We start from the raw sequence: 20,721 nt of genomic DNA, 5'->3' as shown, positions 1-20,721 counted from the left end.
CAAGTGTAACATTTACTTAAAAAAAAAAAAAAAAAAAGGAAAGAAAAAAGGGAAAAAGACCTGGGAAATTAGATACGAAATAACGGCCGAGTTCGTGCCGATAAAATGTAATATTACTGAAAAGAAAGGAAAAAGGAAAAAAAAAAAAAGAAATAATTAAAAAATATAATAACCCATGCGTTACGACTTTAAACAATTAAATCCCAAGTTATAGGCTACTTAAAATAATTATAAATTATTCTTTAAAGTTGAGATAGTAATACGTTATTCGTAAAAAAAAAAATGTAATTGCGTACATAACTTACGTATACATACATACATACATACATACATACATACATACATACATACATACATACATACATACATACATACATACACTTTTACGTACATACAACATATATATATATATATATATATATATATATATATATATACGCATCATATAAAACATACATACATACATACATACACAGAACTCGATCATTGATATTAAAATTCTAACGAGGACAAGAAAAAGAGAGACAAAAGCAGAGAAAAAGATAGAAATAAGTAGAAACAAGAGGACGAGTCAGTCGGTCGGAGGTGAGGTCGTAGGAAGACGAAGAAGAAGAAGAAGAAGAACTCGACAGAAGAAGAAGAGAGAAAGAAAGAAAGAAAGAAAGAAAGAAAGAAAGAAAGAGAGAGAAAGAGAGAGAAAGGGAGACGAGATAAAGAAGAGAGTAGGGGAAGATGGTCGAGGGGGTCCATTGCATTAGTATAGCACGGTGGAATAATTGGGTACAGTCTGGCTGGCTACCGTACGCAGCGTCGGCTCCTTTCAAGCGAGAGAAGCCTCCTCCTTCGTTTCTATCCTTCTCTTCCTCTCACCCTGTCTCACCCTTTCTCTCTCTCACTCTCTCTCTCTCTCTCTCTCTCTCTCTCTCTCTTTCTTTCTCTCCTTCCTCTTTTTTCTTTCTTTCTTTCTTTCTTTCTTTCTTTCTTTCTCTCTCTAGCTCACTCTCCGACGATGCTTCGGCGCGCCGGCAAAAGGATGAAGAAGTCGCTAAAAAGAGAGCAGAATGAGACACACGACGACTACCGGACGATGAGACAGAGAAAGAGAGAGAAAAAGAGAGAGAGAGAGAGAGAGAGAGAAGACAAGGATGAGACGATGGGCCGAAGTGGAAACAGGAGCAAAGGATAGACCGCGCTACCACCACTACCATCACTACCACCATACTACCATACACACTTCAACTCATGAACACACTACACTCATGAACACACTACCGATGTATGTCCGCTGTAAAAGACGCGGAGAATAACAAAAGCAAAGAGTAGCCCGCAAAACAACTGACGAGTCCGAGAAGGGGCAGAGTCATAACTGTCTCGATGACCAGTGGCGCGGATGTCCTGCAAATATACAAGGCTCCTTCTTATTTTATCTATCCATCTATCTATCTATTTATCTATCTATTTATCTATCTATTTATTTATCTATCTATCTATCTATTTATTTGGATCTTGTAAGGATGTAAGATTCTCGAATAGATAAGATGCATGCGAACAGACATTAAGATCAAATTAATATCTTTTTTTTTTTTTTGGTTCCTGTTTTCTTTTCTCTCTCTCTCTCTCTCTCTCTCTCTTTTTTTGTCTCTTTTTTTTCTTCTTCCTTTTTCCGTTTTTGCAATCTCTAAGATAACATCGTTGTTATAATATCATATGGTCGTATATTCGAAGTTTCGTTTTACTTACATTGTTACTTTTTTTTTTCATTTTATTTATTATTTATTATTTAAAGAAAAAATAAATAGATGTCTGTGTGTGTGTGTATGTATATATATATATATTATTTTATTTCATAATTATCTCTGATACTTTCCTCCTTTCTTTTTTATTATCTAATTAAATACCTCGATATACAGTTACTCGATATATACTTTGATCAGATTTCTAAGTATAACTTCTTTTACTTATTATTATCGTCGTTAGACGATTCTACCATCTATCTAAGATCGTTAGTTAGAAAAACAAAAGTGTAGTTAAATATACCAGGTCTCTCGTACTAATAAAAGAAAAAAGAAAAGAAAAAGAAGCCTATACGCCGAGATGACCGAATGACCGACTGGACGAACCAGTATTAAAAAACAAAAAAGAGAAGAAAGGAAAAAAAAGAAAAAAGAACTAACAAAGGGGAGAAAAAATAGAAAAGAAAAAAAGAAACAAAATAGGGAAAGCTCGAAGAGTAAGAGAAGAGAGGAGAAGAGAAAAGAGAGGAGAGCTATTTAGTTTCGTTGTTCCTCAACCCCCTTAACGCGCAAAAGTGGGTAATGAAGCTGATGCGCACTACCTGAAGCACGGGTTACGCCCTTGCATTTTAAACAGCTCGTTTTATGCGACCCGAAATGAACTCGAAAAAATCAGCAGAGCTCCTCTTAATGGAGTCGTAACTCCCGGGACGCAGCGCCGGCACCAGCAAAATCATCTCGGTTCTATATAACCGAGTCCTACCGTCCTGCAATGTCGAACCTTGTCCATGAAGGATCTCATTCTTCTAACATATAAGTACATACATATAAATATATATAAATATATTCATTTTTTTGTATTATTTTTTTATAAATAATACGAGTAGCAGGTATGTGCCAATAATTACGACGATGGACTCAAGTCCATGAAAAAAAAAGATCGAACAAAAGAAATCGATTTATCTTAGATATTGCGATTATTTATATTTTTAATCATTTAATTTAGAAGATCTTGCTAGGAAAAAAAGACAGTTTGACCAATGTATTGTTCGATGAGTTTATCAAATTGATCGGTAAATATCATTCTATTTTTCGTTTATTTTTATAGTGGAGTATGTCACTTCATTTTCGGTATACTTTGTTCTTTCTTTTTTCTTTTTTTTTTTTTTTTGTTTTCTTAGAAAAACTTCACGCGAGTGTCCGAACATAAATAAAATTTCCTTACAAAGGATAAACATTAGGATAGGATCGATCGATCTGTTATCGTATAATTCGCTAATTTTCTGTGACTATTTTTGTACTCTTAAAAATATCACAAAGAGAAAATATTCGAGGAGAAAGAGACGAAATCTTCAATATTATTCCAGATCAAATTAATGTGATTATAACAAAAAAATCTAAATGAATATACCGTTCTCGATAACTTCCTTTATCGAATAGAACTGAAATGTTATTTATCTATAAATCATTTATAAGATGTTCGTTTATAAATCATTCAAAAATAGTCCGAAGTAAAAAGTCCAAGTATGAAATACCAAAAAAAAAAAGAAAAGAAAGAATATATTTTCACATGATCACTCGAAAAAAAATTCATCGAGTTACACCGAAAGATTTACGTTATAATTGTAATTACTTTGAAAAATATTTTCTTACATAATGAAAAAATATTTTTCTACTACACCCACACAGCAAAGGCACGAATATTTCAATACAAAAAATATATGACTCAGTCCATTGTCGTAATTATCACAAACATGCATATGTATACGAGAAAACCTGTACACTTACGTAGGTATGTAATATTGAAAAAAAAAAAAAAGAAAAGGAAAAAAAAGAAGAAAAAAAAAGAACAAAAAAGGCAGAATCTTTTTTTGGAATCTAGTTGTTTCTTTTTTTTTTCTTTTCTATACAATTTATACGCATTTTCCAGTTTATTATATCCAGAAACGATTTGTAGGAACTTCGAGTAAACTAGGAAGAGAGATCGGCCAAAAATAAAGATTACAGAATTCACAAAATTCCAAATACATAGTTAGGTCATCCATTAAGTGGAAGATGAACAACGTCGTTTCTCGTAAGAGAAAGAAAGAGAGAGAGAGAGAGAGAGAGAGAGAGAGAGAGAGAGAGAGAGAGAGAGAGATTCTCTTTCGTCGAGAAACCGATCGTAGACCTTGTACGAACATAATGGAAAACTGGTTTGCTCTTAACTCGACCTTTCGCCACCTGCCGTGCTCAAGGATATCGCGGATTATTAATCGTGTCTTTTGTTGTACCTCCTAAACGTCCAAGTCTAAACGTCCGAGCGAGCGTTCCTTTTTTTCTCTTTCCTTTTTTTCCCAATTTTTTTTTTTTTTTTCTTCATTTTTTTCTCCCGACTAGCTAGAACTCTATGTAAATAAGAGAAGAGTACAAGAGACATCACATAAAAAGAGTCTTTTAACACGTTCGACGACTTGCACATAAGCGACTTTTTCTCACCTTTTATTCAATTCTAATAGTCCTAATAAACCCTTCGACTAATCCGTAGAAACTCTTCGTCGATTTTCTCAATCGATAATCACCACCACTACCCTTTTTCCCATCCCTCTTCAGTTTCACGTCACGTCTCGTCAATCTCTCGTTCTATCTATCTCTAAAATTATAACATCGAGGTTGTATAGCACGCCGAGTCGTCAAGGTGTGTTAAGCCGTCGTTTTACACGGTAGATCTAGGGAAAGAAAATTAAAAAAAAAAAAGAAAAAAAGAAAAAAGACGACAAAAAAGGGAAATAAACGAAAAAAAAAAAAGAAAAAGCAAAAGAAATGTAGCAAAAAAAGAAGGAACTTGCGAGAGTAGCTTTTAAAGATGGAGAAAAAACGACAGGAAAGAAACCGAAAAAAAAAAAATAAAAACAAAAAGAGAGAAAGAAATCAAAAAAAAAAAAAAAATAAAAAAATAAAAAGAAAAAGAAAAACAAAAAGCAACTACTGGATGAACTACTGGCGTGCCAAGAAGGTCGCCGAACGATCGCTTTCCGTGAGCCGTGCGATCTCGTACAACACTTAAGTACCTTCCACGTAGATACGTAAGTATTCGTGTATTGTCATGTGTATTCGTACGATCGCGTACGTGTGCGTCGCGTGCGCGTGCTCGTATATATATAAGTGTGTGTGTACGTCGCCGACCTTAATATTCTTTTACCATGTAAATCGAAGATCTAGCAATGTAATAAAAAGAAAAAAGAAGGAAAAAAAAAAGAAAGAAAAAAATGGAAAAGGAAAAAAGAAAGAGAGAAAAAAAAAAGCGAGAAATAGTTTCACCGACGAGGAGAAATATATCGGTGTGTGCACGCGTATGCGTGTTCGTGTATATGTAACTCTAGCAAGGGTTGATATACTCGAATTTCTTCGAATGAATATCGAGAGATCGATTTTCGCGATAACGCCGACGCGTTCTTTCATAAATCTTTCATTATCCGAGCGCAAAAAGCGTGGCGGCGACGCGACGAAGGCAGGTTCGGTATAAAAATCGAAGTATCAGGAACGAGAGCGACAGAGATAGACTGAGAAAAGGGGAGGGGGGAGATTGCGCGCGGTGTTTTCTCATTGGCGCGACGAGAGTAGCACCGAGTAGCGCCGCGTAGCGGTGAAACTCCGAACCGTTTTGACATCGCCCGCCGAAGAGAGAGCTTTGATGGTACACTCATTCAAACTTTTGAAATTTTCCCGGCTTATCGAACTCGTTATTTTTCGATATATTCGATTAATTCTTTTGTAAATTCGAACGATGATAACTGTTGATCCTTTAAGTCTTTTCATCGAAACTAATTAGATATGTATCGTAAATCGTTTATTCGTTAATTTCTTAGCCCGATATCAATTTAATCTTCGGACGTTTATATGTAGATTATTTATTTATTTATTTATTTTATTTATTTATTTTATTTATTTTACTTGGATAACCGTCAGGAGATATTAAAAAAAAAGTCTCATGTCCAGTGAATCGAAAGAATTCTCTGACAATGCTAATCGAATAGGCGGCAGCCAGGAGAGGTATCGTTGTAAAAATTTTCAAAAAGGCGCAGCAGTTATGATCCAAGAAAAGTTACGATCGAGAGAAATTATATACGTGTTCGAGCGTGCTCCGTAATTATACGTCCAACGAGAGATTCCTTCATCCTTGAATGAGCTATTTTACGGTGCTCCTGGTATTCCGTAGGTGAACCAAGAAAGAACAGAGAACAAAAAAAAAGGAGGAAAAAAAAAGAAAAGAATTAGAAGAAAAAAAAAAAAAAGAACGGAAAAAATTAAAAAAAAAAAAAAAGCGAAAAGAAAAAGAAAAAACTGAAAGAAAAGTGAGGAAAAAAAAAAGTAAAAGAACGGAAGGAGGGATGCAAAAAAGAGTAGGTGGGTTGTGGCCGATCTGTAGCATGTGCAAACGCAAAAATTCGATTAGATTCTTACAGTGTAAATAAATAACTCGGTCCCGTTTACGGTCAAGCAATTGGTAGTAGCGCTCGGCTCTAAGACTCGGCATAGCTCGATAATAACCACTGTATAGAGGATAATTAATTAAAGTCCTTTTACTGCGAGTCTCCATCGAAGCGTAACGTCGTAACCCCGTCCAACTAATTTTTCTCATTCTTTACTTTTTACAATTAGCTGCGACACCTATCTTGAATCGATCGCGCGAAAATTCGTTACGAAACAAGCCGCCCTTTACCGTACCCGAAGACTCTTTACTCTTTATGTTAATTATATATCTTATTTATATAGTTTTTTTTAGATATATTACGATGACTTGTTTAAGAATTTACATTTGTTTTACCTACGTATTACTAATTTCATTTTTATAAAATATAGTAGTACTAATTTTACTATTATCAGATATATATATATATATATATATATATATATATATACATACATACATACATATATATTTTGACATAAATAAAGAAATAAATGGATATTCTATTCTATTCTGTCTTTTTTTTTCTAATTTTTTATTTAATATAATTGATCTTTTTGAAAAATCTAATGTTCCTAGAGTAAAAATCCTCCATTTTTGTCTCTCTCTCTCTCTCTCTCTCTCTCTCTCTCTCTCTCTCTCTTTCTCTCTCTATACAATCACAACACTTTCATCTGCCTTTTTGAAAAATCCACAAAAATAAAAGGGTTATTCGAAATTATTGTTGGACCTGTTCGGTAACGAACCAAACTCGATACCCAAAGATAAAGGAAAAACAAAAAAAAAGAAGTAAGAAGAAAAATAAAAAGAAACAAGAAAAGAATAAGAAAAAGAAGAAAAAGGAGAAGAAACAGAAGGAAACAAGATAAGAAGAGAACGGTATCGTATCTCCGTTTACAAGTGCGCTGCATGCTCGCTTATCAGCCGCTATCGGATCTGCTAAATCTCAGCGTCCTTATCTATAATCTTAACGACTTCGCGGCGAACGAAGGGCCCTGATCTTTCCCTTTCCTCGAGCACGTACATATGTATCTATCTATCTATGTATATATACATATACATATATATATATATATGTATGTATGTATGTATACCTGCCGGTTTTACCTGGAGTCGACACGCCGCGCGCGCGAGAGAGATGTACCTGCCCCGAAGCTCTACGACGCCACCAACGACTTCACAATGAAAGAGAAAGAAAGAAAGAAAGAAAGAAAGAAAGAGAGAGAGAGAGAGAGAGAGAGAGAGAGAAAGAAAGAGAGAGAAAGAGATAGTAAATCCTATCTTCCATATACTTACACGCGCCTATGTAGGTAAAGCAGATGCCAAGACGAAGATTACGCCCGGGAAGCTCGCTGACACTTAACAGGGCCCAATTAAAGCCATTACACGATTAATTATCTAATTAATTTATACCTAACCGTCCACGGAATTATAGGTACGTGCATCGAATCCAACGCGAGAAACCACCTACTACTCCTCTCTCTCTCTCTCTCTCTCTCTCTCTCTCTCTCTCTCTCTCTCTCTCTCTCTCTCTCTCTCTTTCTCTGTTTGTTAAGTAAAAAATTTCACGAAACATTTCAACCAAAAACAATTGTATTCTATGACATTTGAAAAAGGAAAGATCTTTAGAAAGATAATTATATGATTAGTATCCGCCATACTACTATTTCATTCTATATCAGTTAATTATTACGATCTCGAAAAAGAAGAAAAACGGAAAGAAAAAAGATAAAACAGTAAAATAGTGTCAGAGTTATCGGGGTTGTCTTGTCGAAGCTCTATCATTTTTTTTTTTTTTTATCTCCAGTTGGGTATATAAAAATTTGATTGGAAAAAGGGATACAAGAGAACGTCCTGTTCGTTTCAGTTTTTCTTTTTTTCTTTTTTTCTTTGCAAAATCCCACAAATCAAACGAGTAGGTAGAATCGTTGTAGGTATTCTGTAGTTGGCTCGAATACACGCATCTCTCTCTCTCTCTCCCTCATCCTCTCTCTCTCTCTCTCTCTCTCTCTCTCTCTCGTTCATTCACTCTAATCTATTAGTCAGTTTTTTTCTTTAATTTTCTTCGTCGTGTTGTTGTGTAGAATCTTTCCAGTCGGAAGGTAAGCACATTTTATTCACCATTGTTATATTCATGGTTCCACCTAAGATATCCCACGATGCGATCATCCGGTGTAACTCGATCGTCTCGTCTCGTCCGGCTCGTCTGGTTTCGTTTCGTTTCGTTTCGTTTCGTTTCGTTTCGTCGAGGTTGTTTGTTAACGAAGAGCCGACAGCTTTTCTCATTTCTTAAAGAATAACACGGACTACTCCATGGCACTTCAAGGTAGCTTACGCCTTCCCGTAAAGGGTTGGCCGTCCCATTGTTTCCCCCTTCTTTCTCTCTCTCTCTCTCTCTCTCTCTCTCTTTCTCTCTAACGCATTAAACCGTGATCGTGGGTTATCTCGAATCATCGCTGAGGAATCACAACGACGATGACGACGATGACGACGACGACTAAGACGTACGATGAAGACGTGCCGGCTCCAGTACTCCCTCGCGATAATTTGCAAATTATCCGCGAATTCATAATTAGGCAAGAATTAATTGACGTAATGGATATAATGGCGATTTGACGGTTACGTATCATGGTGGTTTTTTTTCGATGAGTATCGATGACACGCATAATTCTGAATTATTATCATACATAATTTTAATGGCTTCTAGTCTCACATCGTGATAAGAAAGGCACGTTATTGCTGAATATAATTAAAACAACATCTCTCTTTTTCTTTTTCCTTCTTTTTTTTTCTCTCTCTTTTTCTTTTTCTTTTTTTTTTTTCGTACGACACATCATTTTAATTATCTCTAACGAAAGATAAAAATGCTAAAACTTTTATCGAGATTATAAAAGAAGTATTTGCTAATATTAATGGAAATTATATTTTTAATGAAATGTTTAATGAATATGTATCATTTTCTTTTACTTACTTGAAAGAAAACATGGTAGTCAGAATTGAAAAAGAGAAAAAAGGACAAATATTTCTCAAGTTTCTATCCCGAGATTACAAAAAGCAGTTAAGTATTAAAATAGAAAATTAAATTTGCAATCTGATTAATTAATAAATATGTATTATTTACATTTCATTTAAATTAAAGAAACAGCGAAAGAAAAGCAAGCAAAAAAAAAAAGAAAAAGGAAAAAGAAACGGAGACACGCAACTGATAGATCTGACAATTAACAATGCTTAATTCTCATTGAGATGCATGCACAAAGAAAAGATATATTTTCGCACAGGCAACAATAAGACTCCCCCTAAGAAATAAGGACAACGTCGACTCGACTGCCATTCTTCTCGCGTTTCCTGCGTTTCCGTCCATCAATCCTGAAAGCCAGCCGCCGGTAGGTAAGTACTACTACGTAAGTACGTACAATGTAGATAGTAGGCGAACGTAAGAAACCTACGGAAAAGATAACGCTTCGTCTGCTTGTCCTTTTCCACATAATACCTAATTACGCAAACTCCTCTTCTCTTCTCTTCTCTTTCATTTTTTCCTATCTTTGCACCCTTCGAAACGAGTCAACTGTGTGTACTCGTGAACAAACACGATCGAACGCGACACTTGCTTGCACGCCCACGCGAACTGCGACGAACTATCGATCGACTCTTAACGAGCATCCTGCGGAAAGTGCAAATAGCTTTTGTAAACGTGCAATGACGCGAGCACTATAATTTCTTCATACTTTTCAACCGGACTATTTAATCGATATAATTACGTATATAAATAGGAAAGATTTTTTAATTGGAGAAGAACGAAATAGAGAATGAGAGACAAAGATCTAAGACGATTAAAGCCTTAACGTGTAATGTATAGAAAAGGTTAGAGAATTCTAGAGATAATGGTATAAGCGAAGGAAGTCAGTCAGAAGCAGCAACAGTAGCAGCGGTAACATCAACAGCAGTAGCATCAAGAGCAAGAGCAATAGCAATAGCGATAGTAGCAATAACAGCAGAAGGAGAAACAGAAACAGAAGGAGAAGCAGAAGCAGAAGCAGAAGCAGAAGCAGAAGCAGAAGCAGAAGCAGTAGCAAGCAGCGCAGTAGCAGCCCTGAAGGTAAAGGCGAAATGCCACCTGGCAGCTTTTTGCAGCGTCTCACGCGAGAGACGCGATATATCGTTTTTGCTAGCGGTCGAGAAAGAGGGAGAGAGAAAGAGAGAGAGAGAGAGCAAGAGAGAGAGAGAGAGAAAAAGAGAAAGAGAGAAAGACGACGACGACGACGACAACGACGAGGTGGGTGCGCCCTCTCTGCGTCGAGGTTCTTCGCGGCCCTCCTCGCGACCCTCTTCGAAGCCCTCCTGGCACCCCACTTCCGGTCTGCCTGGGGCCAATCGGACGCGGTCACCACGCCTCCCCCACCCACGCGCACCTGCTACCTCCGTTCACGCCCACTGAGAACGTTTCTCCTCTCTCGTTCGAAGCTCGGCAACGAGCTTCTCCTACCTGAACAACAAGGCAACGCGCAACTCGCGAGTCTCTCTTTCTCTCTCTCTCCTTCTCCTTCTCCTCCTCCCCCTCCCCCTCCCCCGTTCACCCTCTCGCCGTTGGCGCATCTTCCGTCGCAGCCCCCAAAAGAGCCCACCCATTCCCCTCCTCGTCTCCTCTTCTCCTCCTCTTTTCCTCTCATCTTTCTACCCAAGCAACTCCTTCGATAGGCTACCTTTTACCTTCCCTCTCGTCTCTTTTAATCCTTCTGGTTTCTTCTTCTTCTTCTTCTTTTTCTTTTTCTTTTTCTTCGTTTTCTTTTTCTTCTTCTTTTTATTCTCCTTCTTCTTATTCTTCTTCTTATTGTCTACCATTCGACCAAGCCAACCTTTCTACTACCAAACTGTCTACCACCAACGCTATTACGATACTTGTAGCAAGTAGTTTTCTCTCTTTATTATAAGATTTAAAATATGTATTTGCGAGAATGGCTTCTACGGTGACACGAGATTTAGTTGAGAATTTGTTCGATGGGAAGGAAGTCGAATAATTTTTTGTATCTTCTTTTTTTTCGTTCCCTTTTTATTTCTTTTTATTGTTGTTGCTTTGGTAAACCACCTTTTAGTCCGTTCTCTCTCGTCTTTTTTAATTCTTCTTGCTTCTTCTTCTTTTTCTTCCATTCGTCTTCCTTTTGACCAAACCGAACTTTTTACCAAGCCCTCTAACACAAACCCTATTACGATACTTGTAAATAGTTTCTTCTTTTTATCATGACTCAAAATATTCTTGGAAATGTCTTTTTTGATTGAATGGAATTTCGTTCGAGAATTTCTTCGATTCGCGAAGTCGAATGATCTTTCTCAATTTTCTTTTCTTTTTTCTGCTAATCAGTTTCTAGTAAGAGCGTTGTGTTTCTAATTAAGAATTTGTTGAATTACGTGTAGACTCGTTGTTTAGAAATTATGGATATAAAAATTTTGTCACGATCTTGTAAAAGATTCATTCGATTTGATTTTTAATAATTCTTCATTTTTCCAATTAGATAATATCAAGTCTTTCTATACGAAAGTCTGTTATAATTTATTTAAAGTTAATTTAATTCCTGCTTAGAAATTATTTAGCAATAATATTCAAAAAAATCTTGTAGAAATCCGTATTATAATTTTCAATAACCTTTCCTTTTTAATTTCTTCCTTTATTATATAAATTAACAAATAAATTTGTATTACATTTCTATTTAAAAGTTTGTTAAATTCTTTAGAAATATTCCGTTTAAAAATTATTCATACAAAATCCGTCACAATTTTGCAAAAATTCAGATTAAAATTTTTCATAACTTTTCCTTTGCATAAATTAATAAATAAATTTTTATTACGTTCTTATTTAAAAATTTGTTGAATTCCTCGAAAATATTCCGACTATTAGTAATTATTCATTAAAAAAAAAAAAAAAAAAAAAACCCCAAAAAAAAACAAAAAAAAAACAAAAAAACAAAAAAGAGAAAGAGAGAGAGAGAAACGTAAGAATGTAAAAAAAAAAAAACGAAAAGAAAGAAGAAAATATAATCCGTGATTCGTAATAATTCTTTTTCTTAACTTTTCGTAGATTTAAATGAATCTTCTTCAACATCGAAACTATTTTATTTATACGAATTCATTATCATTTTTGGCTGGAAGGTAAAAGCTGTACGATTCAATTCGTTTCCTTTCTTTTTCCGTGGTCGGTGCATGGCGTTAAGAGAGGAGGAGCATGTATCGTGCACCGCAACGGCCATTTTTCCTAAGAACCCTGGCAAAAAGATTCTCCGTGCGTGTGCCAAATTTGGAAGGCCGGCTGCTGGGCCCCGAAGAACGGCCTCTTACGGTGGGCCCCCACAAGGCCCACGAGCAATGGCCGCGCCTTCGTGGTACCAAATTTTAACGGTGACTTTTACGACGAGCCAATCGAAACATTTCCCCTTTTTATTTTATTATCGGTAAACCCATGAATTTCGTCGAAAATTTATACGACTCGGATTACATATCTATAATAGAATTTTCTTTCTTTTTTTTTTTTTTTTTTTTTTTTTTTGTTTTTTAAGAAAGAGTAACAGTAAATCATTCAACGTAGATCCTCGATCGAGTGCGTCGTGTATGTAGGTAAAATTGTTTTCTTTTTTAGAATCAAAACTAAGGAAGAAACGAGGGAAGAAATACCCAATAGGGGAGCTTTTTCAAGCGGAAAAATCAACACGGTCAGTTAATTTCATTCAGATTTATGACTTGAATTAATATATTATCATACCGACGGCAGACATTTTCCTCATCTTTCGCTTTTTGTCTATTCCATTAATAATAGAGAAGCCACGAATAAATATTACCGTTAATTCGAAATCAATGTGACATTACGATTTTTTTTCTATCATGTAGCAAACACAATAAGAAGAAAAAAGAAAGAAAAAAAAAAAAGAAAAGAGGAAGAATAAGAAAAAGAAAAAGAAAAAGAAAGAAAGAAAGAAAGAAAGAAAGGAAGAAAAAAAAACTCGAACGTCGAGTTTTCCGCATGGTACACAACGAACGTTTATGGTTGTCGCCGAGTGGAAAAGTGGTGGGACAAGACGAAGGGGAAATTGGTTACAACGTTGCACTTTCAGATACTTTTTATACTTGCCTACTCTTTGCGAAGAGACCGACTAACTTCTCTTTCCTTGGCGTTTAACTGACGATGAGAAATTGTAAGAACCTATATATACTTTTACATAATAGATAAGTTGCTGGATAATAGATTTGATTGAAGAGAAAAGACCGATCTAAAGATTTCATATATATATATATATTACACAATTTATATATATATATATACATATACATAAAATAATATTATATATCTATATATCTATGCATCTACTTAATAAACCATTATATGTATATATATATATATATAAAATGTTTTATTAGATAGATATCCCTAAATGAGGATCAGTCGACAAGTACGGCAATTAGTCACGGTGTTCTGCCTTCCCCTTGTTATCACGTCTCACAATTATTTTCATAATCCCCTGTCATCACCTTTTCCTTGTTAATCGTTCTCGTTAAATTGATCTCTTTCGTGATAGATATATAGTATAAAAATAGATAAGGGAAGAGAGTGAGTGAGAGAGTGAGAGAGAAAGAAAGAGAGAGAGAGAGAGAGAGAAGAACGATAAAAGACATTTATCCAAAGATTTATAATTTTTCACATATAACCTATTTGCCTATTAGCTCTCTATCTATCTGTCTTGAATCAAATTAAAAAGATACGTACCATAAGAAACATGCAATTATGCTTTATATACATTATTACATTATTTCAAGGAGGTTATTAATTCGACGTACCAAGGTTCGTGCCTTTTCTATTCTTTTCTTTTCTTTTTTTTTTTTCTTTTATAGGCAATTAAATTACTCAATTAAACTGGTAGGTCCTTCTGTCTTTATACTATTACTTCCATATGATTATGAATACACATTTTTGTCGAATCTATTCTACTAGATATTTCAATAGTTCGCTATAAATCAACTTTTATCAACGAATATTTCTACTTCGACTCAATATAAATTGAGTCATTTATTTTCCAATTACTTTGCTCGTTTATGTGTGTGTGTGTGTGTGTGTGTGTGTGTGTGTACACGCGATTTTCTTTAATAATATACTCGATTTCTTGTTATAGATATTCTACACCAGAAACGTTCTAGTAATTACGGCTAAATTTATTTTGATATTATCGAAAATTAATGAATTAACCTTTTTCCACGAATTTGAAGTAAGAAATTCTTTTTATTGTGTGTGTGTGTGTGTGTGTGTATCTTTTTATAGTATATGTTAATAATTAATAATGTGCTTATCAGTGAAATTTTTAAAAATTAAAAAAAAAAAAAAAAGAATTAATCGCCTTTCTTATTAAATTTCTATGATAGTATTAAAAGTTAAATCAATTTTTTTTCTGATGATTTCATTAATACTAATTTAATTGTATTGTTTAATTATTATTATTATTATTATATATTTATTAAAAATAGTAAATAAAATTTTTCTTCAATTATTGTATAAAAAATGATACGAACTTTTTCATCAACGCTATATTAATGCTATATATATTATATATATATATAATATATATATGTGTGTATGTATATATACATATATATGTATGTAAGATCGTTTTATTATCTTACAATGTATAAAATAAATACGACAGGTTTGACATTGTACATAAGTAATTTATTACTTACGTTCAACCTTCGGCACGATACGCTCAACTAGTCATTATCGCGTCTTACGGAAAAAATTCTTGAGTCCTTAGCGATCGAAAGGGAGGATCATTACCGGTTCGAGATTACGATCGAATCTAATTCTTAATGAGCCGTTAACGAATGCACGCGCGCACGAAGCTACTTAATCATCGCAGTTGCGAGCGATCCTGTTACGTAGTCGTTAACCTTTTCTCTGATCCTCATTAAACGTCACAATGTCGGATAACGACCAGTGACCGATGGATGGTCGGTGGGATCTATCGATCTACAACGACTTTCTCCAACTACTACATTGTATCGATCCAAACAACATATAAATATACTATCGTTAAATTAAATTTTACATTATTGCGAGAAGAGAGAGAGGAGGGAAAAAAAAGGAAAAAGAAAAATCTTTCGAAAAATTTTCAAAAAAATAAATAAATAAATAAATAAATAAAATGATTACGATTCATACGAAAAATATTATATTTCGATCTCGTCAAGACAGAAAAACAAAAAATAGACACTCCGTTACGTCTATGAAAAGACATTTTCGTTTATATATATATATATATATATATATATATATATATATATATATATATGAAGAAAAAAAAGAATAAGGATCGATCGAAAAAGATGTATCTACGAAAGACCAGTGAATACATTATGAATCGTCAACTGATGTATGTAGTCATGAACGTTTTCAACTTTTTAGCCGGAGAGTCGTTTTCACAGCTTCTGACACGGCGGATTATTTTCTTGTCTCGTTTGCCGGCGAGCTGGCACGAGCGTTTTCTCGTAGAACCTTACAAAAACCGATCGAAAGTTCTCACTGTTTCAACATTTCCAAGGTTCCGTTCAGGAGTTTCGTCATTTTTTTTTTTTTTTTGTTGATAATATACATATGTATAACACAACACACACACACACACACACATATCGTAGTAAATGACACCGTTTGGAACTGGATGAACTGGATGAGACCGTACAGGTAAGGGCTATAAATTCGCATGTATTAAAAAAAGAAAAAAGAGAGAGAGAAAGAAAGAAAAAGAGAGATAGAGAGAGAGAGAGAGAGGAAGAAAGAGAGAGAGAGAGTGAGAGAGTCTATGATTAAATCCCAATTAAATCGTCCAAGGCGTTCCTTATAGATTCCTTCCTACATAGCGACCTGTCGCGCGAGGCAAATAGAAAAAAAAAAAAAGAAAAAAAAAAGGAAAAAAAAAGGGGGGAAGTAATTTATCGAACAACGATCGTAGCACGAAACTAGGAGTTATCGAGACTCTCTACGAAACATTTTTCCCATATAAAGACGTATGTACGATTGACTATACGATTAGGAAATAATTGCCATTTTCGTGAGCACTTATTTTACTCGTCTTGTTTTAGTAGAAACTTGAGAACGCAAGGCGAAGCGATTAAGCCGTCAAAGATTGCCAAGTTCATCCACGTTCACATGAGAATAATAATTATATGTATATGATATATATATATAAAAAAAAAAAAAAAAGAAAACAACAATTATTAATCAATGATTATTCTTAATTTAAATATGACTATACGTAGATATATATTATATAAATTATGTCAATCTTCTGATTCTAATTATATATATTTAATAATATATAATTCAATATATATACATATAGATCTTCAAATTATTGTTTCCTAATTAATAAAATTTCTTTGACTTATTTTTTCTCAATTATCCGTAATATATTTCGGGGAAAAAAAAAAAAAAAAAAAAAAAAGGAAGCGAAACAAACGTATATACATAGGTAAGTACTCACTTATGTAAGTTGTATGTCAAACGTATCGCTTCAGGTCATTGACCTGCAAAAACCAGTTCGATACGAAAAATTCTCCATCCTTTTTGACTTAATTCTAATGCATTTTTTTTTCTCCACATTTTAGTTATATCCTATATATTATTAAAGTATACTTAAGCTCTGGGAATCTTGACTCAATTATATCGCCATTAAGAGGATAATTCGTTGCTGATAAAAAGTGTTTCGGAATATATCCTAACTTACACACTTCTCTCTCTCTCTCTCTCTCTCTCTCTCTCTCTCTCTCTCTCTCTCTCTCTCTCTTTCTCTTTCTCCTATAAATACCATAAAAAGAAAAATTTCGATGCGTTATGGGCTGGGATTACACGCTTTTTAAAGATGAGAGAACATCTTGATAATTCTTAAGATGCAAGTTGAATGTTAATCCTACTAAATCATTAATGACGTCGAATCGGACATGCTCGATCTACTGCTCGTAAATAGATGTATATATTGATGTATATACATACATACATATACATATATATTGTACATATATATATATACATACTTATATATATATATGTATATACATATATACATATATCAATTACTTTGTCTCGCTTACTTGACCGCGATGACCGCGAGTCATCTTTTTTCTTTTTTCTTCATTTTCTTGACGCTATACAAAATAATATATGTACCTATGCAAAACGCTACACGTGTTAAACGAAGTTTTTGCTATCGACGTAAGTACGCACACTGCCAATCTTTACAAATAAGAATACGTATATACGGACGCATATGTGTATTTCTTTCTCTTCAAAGAAAGGATATGCAAGTCTTCTTTTTATTTTTTTTTTGTTTGTTTTTTTTCTGATAGGAAATTTACAAATATACGAGTTCGAGCGATTTAATTGTTACAGATTTATATAATATCCTTTAGCTCGTAATTTTTTTCTGTATTTTCTTGATAGATATCGATGTGATGTTTAATGAGTTTCGTTTTAATGCGACGGATAGAGAAAAAAAAAAAAGAAAAAAAAAGAAAGAAAAATATTAATATATATAACACTTATAATTAAGTCAGATTATTATAAATATATACATCTAATGATAAGTATAAGTCTAAAGGAAATACGAGATGAATTACTAAAAACTAATAATTCCATTTTGTTTGATTAATTAAATATAAATATCTAACATAATCTGTACTATATAATCATAATTTAAAAAGATTACTATCAATTAATAATCCCACTTTGTCCGACATATTAAATATAAATATCTAACATAATCTAGACGATATAATCGCGATTAAAAAACTTGCCATTAATTAATAATCCTGTTTTCTTCTTGCGAATTAAATATAAATAGCTAACATAACCTATATGATATTATCGTGATTTAATTATTAATTCTATTTTGTTCAATGAATTAAATATAATTAACTAACGTAACCTATACGATATAATCGTGATTTAAAAAGATTGCTATCTATTAGTAATTCTATTATGTTCCACGAATTAAATATAAATAACTTATATAACCTAATCGCGATTTAAGAAGATTATTACCAATTAGTAATTCTATTTCGTTCGACGAATTAAATATAAGTAACTAACATAACCTTTACGATATAATAGTGATTTAAAAAGATTACGATTAATAAGTAATTCTATTTTGTTCGACGAATTGAATACAAGTAACTAACGTAACCTATACGATATAATCGTGATTTAAAAACGTTGCTATCAATTAGTAATTCTATTATGTTCGACGAATTAAATACAAGTAACTAACATAACCTATACGATATAATCGTGATTTAAAAAGATTACGATTAATTAGTAATCCTATTTTGTCCGACAAATTAAATCCAAGTATAACTAACGTAACCTATACGATATAATCCTGATTTAAAAACATTGCTATCAATTATTCATTCTATTTTGTTCGACGAATTAAATACAAGTAACTAACGTAACCTTTACGATATAATCGTGATTTAAGAAGATTACTATGAATTAGTAATTCTATTTTGTTCGACGAATTAAATATAAGTAACTAACATAACCTATGCGATATAATCGTGATTTAAGAAGATTACTATTAATTAGTAATTCTATTTTGTTCGACGAATTAAATATAAGTAACTAACATAACCTATGCGATATAATCGTGATTTAAAAAGATTGCGATTAATTAATAATTCTATTTTATTCGACGAATTAAATATAAGTAACCTATACGAAAATCGTGATAAAACAAAATATATAAAGATATAATATATCCCTATTGCGTTCAATTTTAAACTAATACTGACGATTTCACTACGCTTACCTTCCGACGATTTAACAACTATCTGCTAACGATAAGTAAGTAAGAATGTTTAGACGTAAATTTTCCTGGATGTCCGCTTTGCTTTGTTTTCAAACAAAGTAATTGGGAATTAGCGAAAGGACGATCGAAAGGTGATCGAAAGTAAATAAGAAAAGCAATAATACTTATACAACCTCGATTTGTATGCTTTTGTGTCATCTCTCTCTTTCTTTATCTAAACATATATATATATATATATATATATATATATATATATATATATATATTTCTATTCTACTCTTATTAGCATTTTACAATTTCAAGAAACGACTGGGTCTCAACTATCGTTAAACGTTGTTGTATGTAAACATAAAACTTAAGACTTCACCTTCTTGTAGTCTTCTCAAATTTTCCAAGAAAAAAGAAACAAAGAAAGAAAGGAAAGAAAAGAAAAGAAAAGAAAAGAAAAGAAAAGAAAAGAAAAGAAAAGGAAAGAAAAGAGAGAAAAAGAAAAAAGAAAGAAGGGGAAAAAAAGAACAACACTCGCGTAAAATTCCATCGACGGACGGGAAACTTTTTACGATAGAATTAATAATTAAGTCATTCTTAGAAACATAATTCTAGTCTGGTGTATAAGAGGTTATAAACATACTGATAAGTTGTTTATTAGATATTTGCTTAGATAATGCTATGATTATAGGTGTATCTATATCATAGAAGTTCTTGAACAACTTTAGATATATAGGAATACTTTTACATGGGATAAATAGATTTTCGAATCGGTTACGATCGTCCTTGAAATATATTAAAGGATTTTAATACTAATCGGTATTAGTCACATATTATGGATATCAATCAATTCATACGACAAATTAAAATAAATGATTATACCTATATATAAATATATATATATATACATATATACATATATATATATATTATATATATAGTTTTTGCTAGATAAACTAACCTTGTTCTGGACGTAATCGAGAGCTAGCATGCAGTCGGAATATCCACTCTCCGTTTTTATTGTCGTAGCACCTTGTCCCGGTCCACTCGAACAGAATCCTGAACCGACGACTCCGACGGGCCCACCGAGGCCCGCCGCTGCCGCTGCTGCGACACTGTCTCTGTACCACGGATACATTTCCTTTTTTTTCCCTTCTTTGCTGGTTTCTTTTCTTTTTTCTTTTATATTCTTTTATCTTCCTTTCAAAAGATCGTTTCCAATATAAGAAATTGACTTTCTTTCTTCTCTTCCTCTTTCTCTTCCACTTTCTTTTCCTCTTCCTTTTTTATAGATATATTTAACTTTTCCACGAAAAAAAGAAAAAAAAGAAAAAGAAAAACCGCACTCGATCGAAGTCACACACTTCGAATAAGCGCACACTCGTCCGTTCCGAGACGAAAATATCAATAGGAAAATGAACGACGATAACAATTATAATGATAATAATAATTATAATTATAATTATAATAATTATAATAAAGATAATATCGTGATTCTTAAAAAAAAAAAAAAAAAAAAAAAAAGAGAGAGAAAGAAAGAAAAATGCGAGATAACTACGAAGAATTGCCACCAAAATTTCGGGCCGGGCACCGCTGCCCCTCCGCGAAATCCTTGATACGTCACTGCAATCAATTAACTTCCGGCGTTAGGGCGGGCGTTTAGAACTCGCGAAGAAATAATATATTGTTATCTATCGATGATCGAACGGCAATTACGTAT

The 20,721-nt window shown here is 33.3% G+C and overlaps 1 protein-coding gene across 1 annotated transcript in view; it reads right to left on the bottom strand.

Annotated features, from left to right (window-relative positions):
* The window catches only part of LOC122636596 (zinc finger protein rotund-like), a 179,652-nt gene extending 159,229 nt beyond the window's left edge, over positions 1–20,423 (bottom strand). Inside the window, exon 1 of the mRNA XM_043827999.1 lies at positions 19,963–20,423. Within this exon, the coding sequence (XP_043683934.1) occupies positions 19,963–20,139 (177 nt within the window). The 5' untranslated portion in view covers positions 20,140–20,423. The remainder of the gene's footprint in view (positions 1–19,962) is intronic.
* Positions 20,424–20,721: the final 298 nt, after the last annotated feature.

This window comes from Vespula pensylvanica, chromosome 1 (genome assembly GCF_014466175.1).
Source record: "Vespula pensylvanica isolate Volc-1 chromosome 1, ASM1446617v1, whole genome shotgun sequence".
Lineage (NCBI taxonomy): Eukaryota > Metazoa > Arthropoda > Insecta > Hymenoptera > Vespidae > Vespula > Vespula pensylvanica.
The sequence above is the reverse complement of the archived record's forward strand: the minus strand, read 5'-3'. Positions and strand labels throughout refer to the sequence as shown.